This window comes from Saccostrea cucullata, unplaced genomic scaffold, assembly GCF_032062105.1.
Source record: "Saccostrea cucullata isolate Sc308-1 unplaced genomic scaffold, CSIRO_AGI_Scuc_v1 ctg1443, whole genome shotgun sequence".
In the NCBI taxonomy this organism is placed as follows: Eukaryota; Metazoa; Mollusca; class Bivalvia; order Ostreida; family Ostreidae; genus Saccostrea; species Saccostrea cuccullata.
This window is the reverse complement of record NW_026930741.1, coordinates 23,791-42,402: the sequence shown is the minus strand read 5'-3', so window position 1 is coordinate 42,402 and position 18,612 is coordinate 23,791. Positions and strand designations below refer to the sequence as shown.

The window sequence follows — 18,612 nt, the reverse complement described above, 5'->3', positions numbered from 1 at the left end:
GTTTACTCACTCTTCCTATATGCTTTTTTCTAATAATCATTAATTATTTATGTCTAGAAATTTAATTCACATCAAATTCTATTTTCATTACCATTGTACCAAAGAATCAAACTCGTTTAGTATACCCCACGCGTGAGGTATAATGTTTTTGACCCGTCAGTCAGTCCTTTTTTTTTTTTTTTTGGTCAGCGCAACTTCTCAAAAACCACTACACAGAGTTTTGCAGATATCTATAGGAGACAATGTGTGTGTAGAATTGTCAAATCACCAGGAAATTCCGAATTCTTTATTTTTCCGGGAATTTCCGCACTTTTACATTTAGATTTTGGCCATATCTTGAATATAGAGGTGAGCAATTTGTTAGCGCAACTCCTCATAAACCGCTGCACACACTGATTTTCGTCAAACTTTGCAGATATTTAGGACACAATGTGTATAGATGTGCATATTACAAGGAGATTACGATTCCTTTATTTTTTTCTTGGAATTTTTAGCACTTCGACTTTTGGGGGAGCGTGGGGTATGTGAACGTGCTCACTTTTTCTTTCTTTCATAATGCATAAAATTATAAATAACTTTAAATCAAAATATATTAGGTCTAATAAAGCCAATACACAGTATTTATTTGATAATAATTGATCATTAAGAAATCCAATCTGTTTCAGACGTTTTTCTTACATTATTTTTATGAGAGTGTTATGCATGTTTTATCCCCCCCCCCTTATATCACAGGAAAATATCTTCAAAAGGTGAATGATACATAATAATGCCTGCTTTTTTTTTAATGAATTTGATGAAGTTAAACCATGTACTTAATCGTAAATTTTATTTACAACATGTACAGACAAGAGTAATGTTTATTTTTGAAAAAAATTACTTGCATTTTTTTTTCAATCAACCCCACTGAGCTTTCAACCTTTGATATTTTCCCTGACCAAACAAAATGATCGGCATGGGCCACGTGTGTCCAAGCATCTTTTACTGTTGAGTTAGGAATGGATTACATGACTTCTGAGATGCATTTTTCAATAAAAGTAAAATAGGATAATTCTTCGACATGTGCACATCCCTTTAGCGATAGCAGTAGTCAGGTAAATGTTTTTATCACTGCGTTTGACGCGTTTTCTCGACATGCATAGGTGTTTGATGTACATGTATGTATTCCGTGTTGGTTTATTTTCTATATTGCAGCAAATGCATTAAAAAATAATTTAATTCTCGGTATAGTTCTATTTTTTGTCGAATTTTTACTTTTCAAACATGCATTTGGTCAGTTTATGGATTTCTAAAAACTTTGTTATCGGAGATGTGTACATGTCGACAGTCAGGCTAGAAAATCACTCAAGTGAAGCAATCGTACAAGGCTATATATAGCAGGTACAGGTAACCAAAATTTTCCGATTAAATATGGCGGAATCGAAGAAATATGGCGGACAAAGGCGTACAGGAATGTAGTAAGTCGTACAAAGATGAAAAATGACGCCTTTTTAAGAGTTCATGTCAGCTTTAAGATTAGGTTCCCGCAGAGTTTGGTAGTGTTTCAGCCATGTGGAAACTGAAATTCACTGTGTTTTTTATCCAGTGTCATTTGGATTTGGTCAGAGACACATATACATGTAAAGCATACATTTTATGTCTCTGATTTGGTTCACTAGTAATTTCCTTCAATAATAAAATGCAATCGGTGCTCCTGACAGTCTAATATCAGCTCAAGCAGCGTGAATCACCCTTAAAGCAGTGCACTTACGTACTAAACGCCCAAAGATATTGACTAAAAGCCTCTGTGTGATGTCCCATTGAACACATTTGGGATTTTTATAATGAAGGTCTTGAAAAGCCCCCCCCCCTTACACAATATCAACTGGAAATACATGTATCTATGCAGTAGGCGTGAGAGCAGATGGGTCAGTCTCCTATTCAAGGGTACATGGTATCCAACAGTAATTAGAGCGAGTGATGATCTTACTCCATATAGATTATTTTGTGTGAATTTTCATTTTGAGGGTACATCATTTCCTCGACTCTTTGATTAAAATTCTGACAAGATACGTACATGAACTGAAATATGCATCATTAACCATGAATTAAAGAAATTATTTATTGTTTGCATTTGTTCTTTAAAACTAAAAAAATGTTAGGTGAACACTTTGAAGTTTGGTTCAGTGTATATTTAAGGCGTTGTACCACATTGGTTGTGGATAACTTGTCAAAACTCAGCCACCGTCTAGTATTACAGAAACTGACTTCAAGAAATTTGATATCAACGTAATCAAACCAGGACTTGTATCATGGTTGCGGCACTTTTCCTTTGAATTTCACCGTACAATAACTGGAGATACACCAGCAAGGGGCGGAGCTCATTATACAGCAAAACTGTGCTGTTTAAATAATTTATTGTACAACTTTCACATGCAAACATTGCATCATACATTATTCTCTCAAGATTTTTTTGAAAGTACAAAACAGTTTTTTTTCCCAAAATTGTTATAAGTATGGAACAGAACATATATTACTTTGAAATTTCCTTTCAAATAAAAGATACTCAGATTACACGTATATCCATCTTGGACAATTGTATACTTGTACATAATATTTCTTTCAATAGTTTCTAATGAAATGAAAAGCTGCAATTATTGAAGCAAGGAAATGCCCCACCACTGCTCAAGTTGGTAATATCCCTCAAAGCGCTCTGATTTTCACGGACACATTCACGCTTGATAGGAACACTGGTTTCTTCTTCGCCGCTGAGCGCTGTCACGGGAGGTGGATCCAAACACTTCGACACTTTACAAGCGATATCTGCATTTGACCTTTTGTATGCCCGGACCCCCATCTCTGATCTGTGCCCTGTCCTGCCCATAATGTCTTGCTCATCAATTCCACTTTGGTATAATGCAGTCGCGCAAGTTTTTTTCCCAGAATGATTGGTGAAATTCCCCTTGAGTCCCGCACGATCACATATTATTTTCATCATCGATTTCAGTTTATTTACGCCGACAGCCTGAATACCGTACCGCGGTGGTGACCCTGCTAGCGGCCGTCTGTAGAATAGACCTTCATTTCCAAGGGCCTCCAGGTAAAGTTTGAAGAGATCCGCCATGCAACGCTCCCCTACAACATTAAAATTCCCAATGAAATATCTAATATAATAAATTAAAATGCGATAGGCATATTTTTCATATTGTAATCTCTGTTTAATATTTACACCAGTGAGTCAGTATACAGTTAAGTAAATAAAGAGACGAGAAGAAAAGGGGGGCATTATGAGATAAAGAGGGGCGGATCTATTAATCTCTAAAAAGTAATAAAAGACAATGGTTGTTAGCAAAAAATTTATAATCAGAATATAACTTACCAGGCTGGCAGTAATGTCTAATTTGTTTGTTGTAAAGCTCCTTATGCGCCAATCCCCCCTTAAAAGTTTTGGTAGACCTTCCAGTGAACTCGATGTATTTTCCTCGACTGTCTTCGTCCACGACAAACTGGTTGCACTCAAGAGAATGGTGTTCATCGTGTCCTCTCAAACCGAAAAATTTGCAGCAGTAGAAGAAGATGGTGCACTGAAGTGTCTCTGCATTTTTCGATCCAAAAACACTCTTCTCCCATATTTTGGCTTCGTCCTCGGGCAGTATCGGGTCGGCCTGTTTAGGTTTCCCGCCAATACCCCGACTGAGCGCATCTTTCATTTTACTGTCTAAAATTTTCCTGAAGTCGGCAAATCTTGAATCTCGGTTATCAAGAAAGTTTTTGTCATATATCCCATTTGGCGTATTCGACTGGTACCTTTTTGATGAGTAAAAATAGGCTCCGCCCATATGCGCACTACTTAAAAGTTTCTCAACAGTCTTGTACCAGTCGAACGCATAAAATGAGAAATGAGTAAAAGTTACGTATAAGTACCAGTCGAATGAAATAAGAAAAAAGAATGGTCACTTCCGGTCAAAAAAAAAAGGAAAACAGAAAATACAAATAAACATGTCGATAGAACAGTTGACGTTTTTAGCAGCTACTGTCTTTGATAGCAGCGACAGCGAGAGTGAGGACGATGATCTTCCACTTTTAACCTTATTGGCTTCGTAAGTACAAGTACAATTTAAGTTTATTAAGGAGTCTGGACGATATTGAATGTGTAATAATCATATGTCAGAACAAATTGCACATTTTAAGAGGTTAACAGCGGGGACCTGCAATCTGTGCAGCTTTTAAAGATGTTGACTTATATGTTTACACAAACAGCTTTAACAATTCGATAATCAAAATTATTTGTATATAATAGTGAACTGAATTAAAACAGCTAAGTGAATCAAAAGGGGGGGGGGGTAATTTCCCTTGTTCACAGTTAAGTTTTATACACATTCCATGTTTTGATTTATTTTAGGACCAACCCCCACCTCCACCCCTTTAATAATTTACGTAGGGTGTGCCACCAAAATCATTCTACAACTTTTAAACATCTTATTCATATGGTTTCTTTTTGTAGTTCATCAATAAAATGGCGAAATGCAACCAAAGAAAGACACAGACAAAAGAAATATACAAGGAACGTTGTTTCCCACTTTCACCTAGATGAATTCAAGACTTTTTTCAGAGTTGACAGAGTGAGTGTTCAGTGTCTAAAAGAGAAAATTTCTTCAATATGCACCCAACAGAATATATCAGGCATTTTATGCCGCACGTCTACAGGAGGATCAGCGCAGACTCCACTCGAGGACCGCCTACTCATGTTTCTATGGTATATGGCCAGTTTAGACAAGTATGCTGCCATTGCAGATAGATTTGGAACAAGTGAAAGCACAGCTTTATATTCAATTCACAATTTAATAACTTTCATCAATGACTATCTATTAGATGCAGTTATTCTCTGGCCTACTCCTACAGAGATTCAGGAAATCAAGGATATGTATTTTGATCTTAAAGGGTTTCCTGGCATCATTGGATTCATTGACGGGACACATATTTCAATTAAAAGACCACCAGACAGGGGAATTGACTATTACAACCGTAAAGATTTTTATTCAATAGTCCTGCAAGCTGTTGTACGAGAAGATCTCCGCTTTAAAGACATTTTTGTTGGCTTTCCAGGAAAGGTCCATGATGCGCGTGTTTTGCGCCACTCAAAATTGTTTGAAAATGGACCAGTCTTATGTGGAGATGGTCATTTGTTAGGCGACTCGGCTTATCCTAATCTTTCATGGTTATTAACACCTTTCAGAGACAATGGGCATCTTACTGAAGTCCAAACACGTTATAATTACACACACAGCAGCATTCGTAGTACAGTTGAACGTGCATTTGGTTTACTAAAAGGGCGATTTACCAGATTAAAGCACCTTGACCAAAACGATACAAAATTAATGATTAAAACTATAGTGACAGGGTGTATACTGCACAATATCTGCATCTTAAACAATGATGATTTCCAGGATATGATGACAGATGACCAAGTTCCCCAAGTCTTGCCCAATGCAGGTATATATGACCAGGAATTGATGAACAGAGGGTCACTCAAAAGACTTCAAATTGCAAGAAGATTGTGTTAAGAATTATTCCTTGTGAATAAAAAAAAAACTAGTTCAGCTTTTTTCTTTTTAATAACAAAATAAAGGAGAAAACACTCTTCCTGAGTAAGAAAATATAATTATAAAATAATGCACTTCTGCAAAAATTTGAATTGATTCCTGGCACAGAAATAAACAAATGTATAAGGAGACATCGAATAAAAAATAAAAAAAGGTATAATCTCTTCCTGAGTTAAATACACTCACCACATTATGACATATTGCAATTATACTTGCCTGAGTAATATTAAATTACAACTTAAACCTCATATCGAGTGAACCAATATTAAAGTACTCTGTTTTTTAAAACGACTGTTTACAATAACACTTAGCCAACACATAATCAGGAAAATTCTCACAAAAAAGACTGTCCTTTAGGCCACAATGCTCTGTAATCTGCTCGTCTGTGCCGCAAAAGACTGGAAGGAACCATTTCTAGACTGTTCAAATTAAAGTTCACTTCTCCAACTAACTGATTGGCCAATTCTGCAAAAACATGTTTATCTACAACATTTTCTAAATTGCACTGAATGTCACAGAATTTCAGTGTTTTAATTTGTTCAAGAATGCATTTAAGTTGTCCAAGTGTGACCTCGTCACATGTCACAAACTGCAGTGCTGATAATTTCACATGTGATAGAGCTTCAGTAAATGCTGAAAACAAGGAATTTTCGAAAGAAAAATTTTTAAGGACAAGAATTTCTAAGTTCTTGAATTCAAAATCAATAAAAAGCTCAATGACAGGTATAAGAGCTATCTCCTGACAATTGTTAAGTGCGGTAATGGTCAATTTCTTTAAATTTGGCATAAATTTAATGCCACAGTGCACAGATAAAGCATCAACATGGACAACAAAATCAGTTCTCTTGTAATAAACATAATTTCTAAAGTCTTTGCAAACTTCATGTAAATCTACTTTTTGAACATGCATGAAAATTTTGTCCAGAATATGAGGTGGCAATTTGGAAAGGTAATCTGAAATGAAAATAAATTTCTGTAAGGGCTCTCTATACACCGATAATGTTTTTTAGAATCTAAGAAAATTATACAGCGTAAAGCTTAAAGGGGGGTATTTTGAATATAACATCCACTTTTAATGGAGTAGGACTTTTTCTCAAGAAAAAAATCTTCAAAGACAAATGAGGTAAAGTAAAATTGTGTTTGCATACTCAAATATGGAAAATACATGTATGTAAATGAAGTTTTCAACTACTTAATCTTGGTCCAATGTAATTTTCAAAATGCTAGGATATATTTTAAATTCAGTCTGAAATTAGGTTGCAGTGTACAGAGGGTCCTTAAGATACTTATTATTCAATTAATTATTTTTGTTTTTCATTATATCCAAAAATTCTCTGAACAGATTATTCTTTTCTTGAGCACGTTGATCACGTTTTTTTTCCCGTTCCTTATATTCCTCTTTTCTCTGCTTTTCCATTTCCTTTAAGTACTCGAGCAACCTGATACCTGAATTACTCTCACTATTTATTTTCCTGTTTTCTCGCCTTCTTTTTGCTGTGGTAGATTTACTCAAGGGGGTTTCAGTATTTTCAGCATTCACGTTTTTTCCGCTGTCACTGTTGATATCTGGTGTATCTGTACTAGATGGGCTGAAAGAGGAAATGTCATTACTAACAGTGGAACTTTCCTCGTCTGTTTGTGAAGAAGTGCAACTAGTCATGTTTTTGTCTACTTTTGTGCTGAATTTGGTTTCCTTCTGTTTTGAAGATTCTGAAGTAAATGGAGGGTTGATATCATGGCGTTTTGCTATAATGTTATCAATTTTCTCAAAGTACTGGAAAGTCTTCCTCTTCTGGCCAGTTCGCTTCTTATTCAAAGACAGATCTTTGTGTGATGCCAGTAGGCTTCTCCATTTCCCTTCAACTTTGCTTTGTACATATTTGTATCCTGCTTCATTAAGTTCTGCAGTTATCTTCTTCCAAATATCCTTTTTTTTGTTTCGTGGATTTTCTAGTTCTTCTTCATGTTCCTCATATAAGCTTATTAATAGCTCTGTCGCTTCTCTCGTCCATGAAATTGGCTGACTGTCAACTGTGTTTTCCTCCAGATCACCTATTATGGAAAAAAAGTATGGAAAATTATATTCATGTTCTGAGCCCCACCATCTTTTTCCAGAAGAAATCCAACTGACCAAAATTACATTTTAAGATTGTATTAAACCTTCCAAACAAAAGAATTTTATGTATTTTTATTAGTATTATACCCATGAAATAACCAATCACAAAACCCAATATTTTCTCAAAGCTACCCCTGCCAACTCAACAAGATTGGATAGTGTACATGTACACTTCTTAAGTTCTCATCATGCAGTCAAAGGTCATAAAAGCTATTAAACAGTATAATAACTATTGTATTCAATTAAGTCAATTTTTCATATTTCATTTCTTAAAATACACAAGTAGATGTACATGTTTATCTAGCCCAATTAATATAATGGTTTAGCACATTCATGAATAATATCTTACTGTTTGAAGCCTCATCTTCAAATTCCAAATTATCCACGCTAGTACATGCAAGAGTTTTTTCTTCAATGCATGCAGGCTGTTGTGCAGCTTCTGCCATTCCAGACTCTTCCACATTTTTCCGAATTTGTTGGAGTAATTCTTCATCTATAATTATAATATTAAATAATTTTTGATTGATGTTTTTTTTGGATTAGGCCTAACAAAAAATAAAAGCTGAAAGTAGCTTACTGTGAGAACTTCATGATTTAATTCCTAAAATTAAATTACTCATGTAGATTTTAATTATATATTTTTTTCAGAAAAAAAACTCACCTCCATTTTCTAACCTCCTTATTGTAGGGGCATCCAAAACTTGTATTATTTCTAGCTCATCCAGATACTTTAGATGTATTTGATTCCAGTACCTACATAATGTTAGAAATGTTAAGTTTTTAAATATTTCCCAGAAACAAAATTGAACGTTGACACAGGCATTTATATGACATGATATAAAACAGAATTATGTCTTTATCAGCAGATACAAATGCAGGCACGTAGCAGGGGGGGGAACACCCACTTTTTTTCCCATCAATATAATTACTAAAGGAAATGTTCATTGAAAGGTTGGTTGCATCCCCCCCCAAAAAAAACAAACTTTTAGTGATGTAGGGAAATGTATTTTAAAAATTTTTACAGGAAGAAATTGGCATAGAAAAAAGTTTACCTTTATCCCCCCCCCCCCCCAACACACACACACACCCTCTCACACATAGTGGGATATTCGACTTTGGACAATTTCCCCCCCCCCTTTTTTTTTACTTTTAAACCTTTTCAGGTTGGTAAAAAAATTTATTTCTATGGCTGCCCCCCCCCCCCCCCCACTTTCAAAAACGATGCTGCGTGGCTGAGATGGGCTTAAAACTATTTGTATATCCCAAATAAAACCGTGCCTTCTGTGCAGGATATTGTATCCGACTGTGTGACACATATAAATGAGCACCGTAGAACCTGGGCTATGTGTATACTGCTTATAAACTCTCAGTTTATTGTAAAAAGATATATCTCTAACACTAGGTAAGGTTTATTAAAAATTAAAATGATTGCAATCGCAAAAATCAGGGAAAAACAAGCAGATTGTGTACTCACGACTTTTTCTCCGCCATCTTCAACTTGTCACGTGGTATTACTAATCGCGGTGTTATCTGTGATGAGTTTCGTACTCAACATTTTTTTGTTGCTCATCAGAAAAGTCCAGTCGAATGTAAAAAGATGTCATCAACTTTTTGTTTCTTCACGAAATCAACCAGTCGAATACGCCAATTGTCGCGAAGGTATCTTAAAATGCCACAGGATATGTAATATAGAGTTTTTGCAGGATATTCCTGGCCATCTCTTTTGCGCGCACTCATTATAAAACGTCCCAAGAAAAAGTTGAGCTGAACAGCGTCCATCGAGACCAACTCGGGTATTACTAACTCTTGACCTTGACCCTGGCTATTACGTTCAAGTCGCCAACTTTCAAATATGTTGAAGGCCCATCGCGTATTCTTCTTCGTGTTAATATTTTCCTGGCTTTCAATTAACGCTTGAATTTCGCTTTCATCAACAATTTTACCAAACCTCGTGTCTTTCGGGTCATTGGGCTCAAAGTTGAAATCGAAGCTTGGTATATCGAGAGAATCCGTTGTCTCGTGTAACTGAATTTCGGCCAGTTGATGATTCATTTCAATTTCATCACACACTTGAGACAGCAGAAGGTCATCTTGCTCCGATGTTTCAATTTCGTCGCACATTTGAGAGAGGATAATGTCATCTTTCTCCGTCGTTTCTAGCAGAAAGTCGACATCGGCCAGATTAAGCGTCTCGAACTCCATTGGCATTGCTTCCTCAGAATTACATGCGTCCATATCTATTGAGTATCAATCGCGCTATGCACAATTTGCACGGGACAGCGGGAAAGATTTGTCACATGATTGGAAAATTGTATTTCATTGGAGTTTGGCTATTTTACAATGAATAATCATCTTAAAAAATCACGTGTTCAAAAGTAAACTTTTTAATTGGACCATGATACAAGACAGTTATTGAATATTTATTTTGGTGTATCCTGAGTTATTTGGGCGAAGGGCGGAGACTCGTGCTTCGCACTCGTCAACGCCCTTCGCCCAAATAACTCAGGATACACCAAAATAAATATACAATAACTATTACATGACATGCATAAATTTGTGCAAAACTATATAAATACGTGTAACAGCTTGCAAAATTTCTTTCGCAAGTTTAAACGTATTGTATTAAGGTAAATATCACAATTATATTTTTTTTCTCAAAAGGAAAACTCTTTCAAACTGACAAATTCATTTATTGTTTCTAAATGAAATTTAAAAAAAAAATCCAGATCTCGTTAATTGTAAAAATTTCCTTAATTTTCGAATGTTTTAATAAATGTTAATTTTGCATATTTAATGAGCTTAAGAAACGTTATATTGATTTACATAGAGAGAGATTATTATAAAGTATATAATTATGTTTCTGACTCTATTTTAAGCGATTTTTAAATATGTTGCCCCTTGTTCTGATGATAGTCATTGTTTCTGGGACAACTGCAGATAATGGCAAAACTTTCAACTCGCTTTCCACAGTTAAGGTATATACGTTATATTTATTATATGTAATATACTTATTAGACACTAAATAATATTATAAACACAGAGTTTTTTAATGTGCGATATTCCTGACGTCACAATGGGCTGATACGGATCCTGCAGGGCTTACACGAATTTCTAAAACAACCAAATGGATTAACCCTTGAACATTTTTGTTCTATTTGTAATGTTAAATGAACTTATGAGCTGGAATAGTGTTCCTTATCTCCTTATGTTTCTTTTAGTTTTTAACGGTTCTTTGATATAATAAGCTAATACAGTGAAAACTGTCTAATCCGACACCTGAATAATCCGACACACTGCAAATTCCGACATCAAATTTCTTTCCCATTTTTGCATTTTCTTTGTTTCTTACACTGTGCAATCCGACACCCTGTCTATTCCGACACAAAATCTGTCTCCCAGTGCATGTCGGATTAGACAGGTTTCACTGTAATATAATAAGCATGTCAGTAGCCATTGCATGATTATTAATTTGTATTTTTCTCAAGTTGATATGTGCTGTATTTTATTAGTAAGTATGTAATAAACATTATAAAACATACCATTTGTCGGGTTAACACCCTCGTTGATATTGATGTCTCGGGTTGAACAAGATGTGGCATGGAAAAGGGTATGTATTATAATCTCCATGTATCATTTCTGCAGGATCCAAATAATAAATACTACTAAATTGTGACGTTAGTATTTCGCATTTGCAGAAAAGCTGCTGTATGTGTAAATATAATTAAATTTACAGATGGTATTATATTCCTATGGTTCTATATTTACATCCTATGCTAGTTTTTATGTTTACTCATTGAAAGTGAAATAATATTTAACTAGCTTAATTTAAAATAAATCATAGACAGAAGATGAAATCTTTAAAATAAATTTTATGAAAATATGTATATAAAAATGGTTGTATAAAAATTCTTCTGATTTTACTTCCAACTGTTACAGCACCATCTTTGTTATTGATGTCGGAAAATGTCTAAATTATTACAGATATTGATTTCTGAAAGCTTAATTGATAATCATTTTTCATGTAGAGGGGATCAAGATTGCAGTCATCCCCTTTTTACAGCTTATTTCTTCACTGGATAAAATATACTAAAAATATCAAAGATATGCAGAGAGAAATGAAATCCCTTCACGATCAAATCGACGAGCTTCAAAACTTTCACAAAAACTGGAATGATTTTTTCGGTATAAAGAGAAAAAAATCAATCGGGAATCTGCGACATAAATTCGACTTCTAGACTGTATTTCTTGTTGCTTACAAAACTTGATGAAGCTACAAAAACTTTAAACAACGTTAAAATTTGGATGGATAGAAAAGACGAAGAATTTGTGAGGTTTGCGGATTTGCAGAGAAAAACTGTTCGAAGAAACGTGGAAACGAATCTTAAGAAGGAAAAAATATCTGCACTTCAAAAAAATAATTTAAAACTGCTGTATAATGTAACTAAATTGGAGGAAAGAATAAAAGAGACCAACTCCTTTTGTCAGAAACTGGGTGATCAAATCAATAGATTTGAAACAAAAGTTGATACCAAAATGAGGAAAAGAAGTGAAGCTGATTCACATCTGAGACTGCAAATCGACAAGGCGTTAAATAAAAGCAACGAAAATCAGTGGCGGATTTAAGGGGGGGCGCACCCGGCGCGCGCCCCCCCTAAAATTGTCAAAGTTAGCGTAAATCAAATATGTCTACTTGGTAGACCTCATTTTCACCTTTCAAAATCTCTAGAATCCAGGAGCTTCCGGGGGCTTCGCCCCCTGGGCCCCCACCAGGGCTTTGGTAGACCTCATTTTAACCCTTCAAAATCTCTAGAATCCAGGAGCTTCCGGGGGCTTCGCCCCCTGGGCCCCCACCAGGGCTTTGCCCTGGACCCACTGGGGGCCTCAAGGCGGCCCCCAGACCCCTTGCCTATTTTGGCGCCCCCCTAACTCCAAATCCTGGATCCGCGCCTGAAAATCATTTGAAAATTCAAACTGTCTCAAATGGACTGGATGCTACGAAAGCAAAATGTTCCAATCTTGAAATGAAACAGATGTCTTTGGAAAAGAAAATCAGTGAAAACGTTTCAAAGTTTAAAAAAGCGGAACAAACATCAGGAATAAAGGGGGCCGACTATAGTTTCCATTGCGCAATATTTCGCGCATCATAGTAAAATGAAGCGTATTTACTATTTTAATGCAACTTTTTTCGCTTAATTATAAAAATCAAACAAAATTAAGAAATTATAGGTATGAAAATTTAATTACAATTTGATATAACTGAATTTTTAACCGATTTTGCAAATGATAGGTAGGTTGACGTCGTTGCAGTGTGTTTTTGACTTTATGATAATCTGTAGCTCTTAAAGAAAGGGGTAATAAAAATATTATTAAAGAAAAAGTAATAAACATACGCTCCTGAAATTTAAAACATAGAAATTTGAGAATATCTCCAATATTTTACTATGTTTTCATGTGAATCCATCGTGTACGTCATATTTTGTAATACTCTATAAAAATAGTAAAATTTGCTAATTTTTTGCATTTTGAGATGCCCCCTCTGGTAACAAGACGGTAGAATTTTGTGTTTCTTACATATATTGTATATTATAGTATTACTCATGAAATATTATAGTTTGAACAAAATGTCTATTGAACTATTTGTATAATTTGCTTTAAAGTGCTAAAAATTGGCATTTTCCTATATAATCCTATAGTAAATGCACCTGTATTTTGAGACGGTCCCTCAAAAATACCTGGACGGTAGATTTCCCCCAAACTTTGCATGTAAACTGAAGTTAATGTAAGTTATATATGATACAAAAATGAAGGGTTTCGCTATTGTAGTTTTCCCATAATAAAACTATAGTCGGCCCCCTTAAGATAACAAAATTTTCAACTCAGCTTGCTCATTTGAATGATATGAGAATCTCTATGCAGAACCAAACCAGTAATAATAAATGTAATATTAAAAATTCTAATTCCTGTTTTAAAGACTGAAAACGTACATATACATGAATTAGTGCTCTCAAATTATTATAGCGCAATCTCCCAATTAATGAGTACTTTTGGACCTATATATTCTACAAGAACTGCTTATTGCGTGGACCCTGAAGTCCACGCAGTAAATATATATGCGAGGTTAAACCAGATGCCATGGGCAAACGACGGGCTACGCATGCGCGAGAAAGCTCGAGGGTTCGCAATCGCATCATATCGGGTCTTTCCGTCAGAGGTCGGAAAAACAACTTCAGCCAGTCTGAAAGGCAGATGCATTTTAAAAAGTAGGAAGAACTTGTCTTCATCGGCATTTGTTTTGTGCATCAAGCTCGCAAAAATGGTTTGAAATACAACAATCCAAATACAGCGTGATACAGGCCTGTAGCAACAGTTTTCCATGTGGAGGAAGGGGGGGTGGGCTCTGGAAAAAAAAATCAGATATATTTTTCCAATTCTAGATTTCTTTCTTATAAGCCAGAACATATGTAATGTCCCAGCCATTATAAGGTACATGCATCAAAAATAGCCCGATTTTTAAAATGACAAAACTATATAGGCCAATCGGAGATAACATTTAACAATTTTGCTATGAAAGTACTATCGGTCAAAGTAGACAGATTATAATAGAAAATGTGAACGAACCTATATGAATATTCACTAAACCTAGAAATTGTCTTGAATATAATTTCGGTTAGAAACACATGCATATGGTCCACGTATTGTAGTCCTTTTTTAAAGGACAGCAACTTGTTAAGTACTCTATATGGTATCTTTTTTTATTTTAAAATATATATCTAAAATTTTACATTTAATTTGTAACTGTCTAAAGAGCCATTAAAAATCAGAAATCGCTTACATTTAAAATAACTATTCGAGTCTTTGCGAATCTGTATTTTTTATTAGATGTATTATAATATTTTACTGTATAAAAAAATGAATTGTTTTTAAATTATATATATACGTTATAAACGATGTGTTATATTTTTATAACTTCTAGGTCAAAGTGGAATTGTCGTGTCTCCATACATTTTTAAAACAGCGGATAAAACTGTGAGCTTTAAGGAACCCTTCCAGAGTAAGCCTAACATTGTGTTTGGACTCTCCTTGTATGATGCATACCATCACGTAGATGATCGTCTAAAAGCCTATCCGACAAAGCTTGACAAATACGGATTTACTCTTAAGAATATCGACTTGGGGTTCTGAAAAACTGTATCAAGCAAACTACTTTTGGATGGCTTGTCAAAAAATAATTCCGTTGCGAAATAAAGCATGGACTTTCAATTTTTTTTGTTTTGTTTGTTCTTTGTCTTTGTATTTCTTTGTTATATTTCAAAATAAAATTCTGGTCTTTATAAATGAGTAAAAAAGAATTTTTCTCATGTTTATCATGAAGGCAAAGATGACCTCTGAAAGATGGTCCAAAACTAAAATTAAACGGTTGTAACTGTTCTAATATTTATTGTTTTTAAATGAAAAATATTCATCTTTTTCATTGTTTTCAGCGTAGTGGTCTATTCTGCTCATTATAAGTCAGAAGTTGTAATTTTCATTATAAAATTGGATAGCAAGTCAATTGAATCAGATGTGCAAACACCCTTAGGGTTTTGCTTTTATCATAAATGAAATAAAGAAAAATAGTACAGATTGTTTGATTGCGCCGTTATTTGAATCAAAGATATATTTTCAACAGTGAATTGAAATACTGTTCTTTTTTTTAATTGAGTAAAAGTTATTTTTCTGTGTGAGAGAATACAGTGTATAAGAAGTATTGTTCTTTTCTTATAATAAGAATGCTTATGCCATTCTTATGTCCATACGATATATCCCGGAGAACTTGAGATAAAAGATACCAAAGAGTCTGACACATCTGTTTCATATTTAGATATTTTACTTGAAAAGGACGTTAATGATAATCTATCAACCAAGCTCTATGATAAACGTCGATGAAGTTAACTTTTCTATCGTCAATTTCCCTTACTTATGCTTCAATATACCTTCTTACCTGTATGTACAATTTCTAAAACGAGGTAAATTATTAACAAACAAGTTGATGAAACAAGAATTTCAGCAGTCTCGCTTAAAGTCATCATTTCGAAGTTCTATGTTCGATACAATGACCTTGTCAGAAAATAGAATTTATCATTGAGTCAAATGCTGACTGGCGTTACCATTACTTTCACACTAACTTGACGACGGATTTTTCCATATTTCCCGATCATGACAAGGAGCACACGGCGGGTGTGACCGGACGGCAGGGGATACTCCATGTCAGCTGATCCCACATGTGATGTTTCAGAGGTCCGTGTTTGCTCTGCTCCTATTTTTTTTTTTATTGTTTATTAGACTTTTGAGCTTGAATAGTAAATGAATACTGTTCGTTATTTCTATATATTTCACAGTAAAAATATTCTCTGGTCTATAACTGTGGATAAAATTGAATTCAGAGTGGATCCAGATCCAGATTTATGCTGATTTTAGGAGTGAAGTGGGGTGCTGAGATACTGGTAAACAATTTCCTTCTAAAACAAAATGGCAAATATTTTTAAATTTTCTGATAAAGACCTCGCAAGCTCTTTCCCACATTTCTTTTCTACAAAAATAACACTGTAGTGAAGCTTTGCTTCAGATTTTCAAACTCAAAAGGAACTATCAATTTTTCGTTCGACCCAAGACACAATAAAAGATAGAACTAAATGAGGAAAAAATTATTCCAAACTGATATTTTAATCTATTTTTATACATTTAACAAAAATCTGTCTTTCTGACATAATATGGCCGCTATGTAAATTAACAAATCCTACACCATTTCTCTAAATGTGAATTCAAAACATGCAGTTAAATTTTATTAATTCAAATATTAATATGAATTTGTAGGAGTGGAATACACAACTTTGGCTTTTTGACTCTGTAGAATCGTGGAATTCTCTAAGTCATTTGATTCTTGCATGCATACTAAATTAAAAAGCATGAATATTGTACATTAAATAAACAGTTGTGGACAAGGTTACAAAAATATGATTTTATTGAAACCGACATCATAATCAAATATCATCAGTACTTTCAGTACTTTGATTTATTTGATATAATATTTACGTTTCCAACTGTCAAACTGTTTTTCTTACTGCTTACCAAATTAGACGAAACGACAAAAAATCTGAACACTATGAAAATGAGGATGGATAAAAAGATCAAGATTTTAAGACTCTTTTGATCTTAGAAAAAAAGAATGTTCGGGAAAATGATACATTGCATTCAATGAATGAACAGATATTTGCACTTGAAGAAAAGAACTTGCATCTACAATCAAATTTTACCAATCTTGAGGAAATATCACGCATATCTGATGTTCGTTGTCAGAAACTCGATGCTAAGATTGTAAAACTTGAAAGGGGTATAGAAACTACATTTAGGAAAATGAGGAAAACAGATTCATATTTGAAAAAAGACATTGGTAAATTATCAAAAAAGAGCCGAAAAACTAACACTACGTTACAATCATTGACTGATGGACTAATTTCTGCAAAAGCAAAAATGTCAAATCTAGAAATGAAACAAGTTTATCTGGAAAAGAAAGCTTTAAAAGGAATTGTGGACATAGAGGATACAGAACGAATTACGGCGAGTAAAATTAAAAACATTTCAAGTCAAATGGAGGAATGGAAGACTTCCCTGCAGAGGCAAACCAGCAACACTAAATGTAAGTCTAGTACACTGTTCGTGTGTTATCTATGCCATATATGGGAAAATGAAATAAATGCACCTATATAAATACGATTACAAGTAAAATATTTTTTTTACAATTATAGGTCAAAGTGGGATTGTCAAGTCATCGTACAATGCCAACAAAGCTAGAACTAGTATGATGTAGGACCAAACAGTGCGCTCTGTGACATCATTCCCAGAAAAACCTAACATTGTATTTGGACTTTCATTGTACCATTCAAGTCACAAAACCAATGATCGCTTGAAAACTATTTTGGAAACGCTAGACAGATAAGGTTTTACGCTGAGAATTTCTGTTTGGGGTCCTACCGTTCTGCACGAAGCACACTACTTTTGGATGGCTTGTCCATGAAAATCTTAAGATGTATTAAATCTACAATTTCAGAACTGTATTTCCGAAAACTCTGCATTTTCATTTATACTGAATGACAATGAGTTTAACTTGCCCCGTATGAATTATAAATCAAAACTAAAAACATTGATTTTAATTTTATACCATTTGAATTGTATAAAAAAAAGTGTTGAAAACAAGCATTGGCTAAATGTTAGATCTTATACATGTTTGATTGCAAACCCTTGGATGAAATGTCCCACTGGTAAAAGAGAAAACATCTAATGCATTATATCTTACCAGAGTTTAACAATGAGGACTATCAATTCAAATATTATGAAAAATATACAAAAACTGAATTCTGTTTCCTGTTGACAAAAGTGTTATATTATCGATATCAAGTAAACTTATCAGACTACCAAAATAGGAAAAATGATGTGTCGACGCCAGATTTAAAAAGAAAAAATGGAAGGGGGGGAGGGGGGGGGGCTGACAGCCCCCAAGTGCCTTTGACTTTTGAGTGTTTTCCCTTTCCGAACTCTCCTAACTCTCCTGGTAAAAAGAGTAGAAAAAGTACAGCAGGTGGGAGAAGGTCAAGAAACCCTGCAGGGAATACGTTTCGTTTTACTTTGGTAGGCCTACTGAATCAAAAATTCTTGCATCTAAATGTTACTGAGTTTTACTTAGATCAATTAGAGGCCGCCCTGTCAGAAGGGTTGAATAATATCCCTATGAGAAAGATAAATGTACTTTTGAGCTCCATGCAAAAAATCAAGGCTGTTACGGATGCGAAAGGGAGATAATGAGATTTTTTTTTATTTTTATGGAGTTCAGTTTCAGTTTCTTTATTTCTCTAAGCCAACTGGCTCATCAGAGAAGTTATA

The 18,612-nt window shown here is 34.5% G+C and overlaps 4 protein-coding genes across 5 annotated transcripts; 1 reads left to right on the top strand and 3 right to left on the bottom strand.

Annotated features, from left to right (window-relative positions):
* Nucleotides 1-2,559: 2,559 nt before the first annotated feature.
* Nucleotides 2,560-3,243, bottom strand: LOC134229896 (uncharacterized). The gene has a single exon (XM_062711679.1). The coding sequence runs from the start codon at nucleotides 3,098-3,100 to the stop codon at nucleotides 2,609-2,611; it is 492 nt and encodes a 163-aa protein (XP_062567663.1). The 5' UTR covers nucleotides 3,101-3,243; the 3' UTR covers nucleotides 2,560-2,608.
* Nucleotides 3,244-3,766: 523 nt separating this feature from the next.
* Nucleotides 3,767-5,566, top strand: LOC134229894 (uncharacterized). The gene is made up of 2 exons (XM_062711678.1): nucleotides 3,767-4,076; nucleotides 4,481-5,566. The coding sequence occupies exons 1-2, from the start codon at nucleotides 3,976-3,978 to the stop codon at nucleotides 5,538-5,540; spliced, it is 1,161 nt and encodes a 386-aa protein (XP_062567662.1). The 5' UTR covers nucleotides 3,767-3,975; the 3' UTR covers nucleotides 5,541-5,566.
* Nucleotides 5,567-5,913: 347 nt separating this feature from the next.
* Nucleotides 5,914-9,345, bottom strand: LOC134229893 (uncharacterized). Of its 2 annotated transcripts, none has more exons than XM_062711676.1 (5): nucleotides 9,170-9,345; nucleotides 8,357-8,448; nucleotides 8,045-8,188; nucleotides 7,026-7,631; nucleotides 5,914-6,533 (listed from the first exon to the last, which is right to left on the bottom strand). In XM_062711676.1, the coding sequence occupies exons 1-5, from the start codon at nucleotides 9,184-9,186 to the stop codon at nucleotides 5,914-5,916; spliced, it is 1,479 nt and encodes a 492-aa protein (XP_062567660.1). In that variant the 5' UTR covers nucleotides 9,187-9,345. The 2 variants fall into 2 exon arrangements, with proteins under 2 accessions (XP_062567660.1, XP_062567659.1); XM_062711675.1 differs by having other exon boundaries at nucleotides 7,089-7,631.
* Nucleotides 9,265-10,076, bottom strand: LOC134229888 (uncharacterized). The gene has a single exon (XM_062711670.1). The coding sequence runs from the start codon at nucleotides 9,928-9,930 to the stop codon at nucleotides 9,265-9,267; it is 666 nt and encodes a 221-aa protein (XP_062567654.1). The 5' UTR covers nucleotides 9,931-10,076.
* Nucleotides 10,077-18,612: the final 8,536 nt, after the last annotated feature.

Excerpts from the sequence above, each read along its gene's own strand:
- LOC134229896 (XM_062711679.1), bottom strand. The coding sequence starts at position 3,100 with ATGGCGGATCTCTTCAAACTTTACCTGGAGGCCCTTGGAAATGAAGGT.
- LOC134229894 (XM_062711678.1), top strand. The coding sequence starts at position 3,976 with ATGTCGATAGAACAGTTGACGTTTTTAGCAGCTACTGTCTTTGATAGC. Across the intron at positions 4,077-4,480 it reads CTTTTAACCTTATTGGCTTC|TTCATCAATAAAATGGCGAA; the intron begins GTAAGTACAAGT and ends TTCTTTTTGTAG.
- LOC134229893 (XM_062711676.1), bottom strand. Across the intron at positions 8,189-8,356 it reads AAGGAGGTTAGAAAATGGAG|ATGAAGAATTACTCCAACAA; the intron begins GTGAGTTTTTTT and ends TTATAATTATAG. Across the intron at positions 7,632-8,044 it reads TGAAGATGAGGCTTCAAACA|GTGATCTGGAGGAAAACACA; the intron begins GTAAGATATTAT and ends TTTCCATAATAG.
- LOC134229888 (XM_062711670.1), bottom strand. The coding sequence starts at position 9,930 with ATGGACGCATGTAATTCTGAGGAAGCAATGCCAATGGAGTTCGAGACG.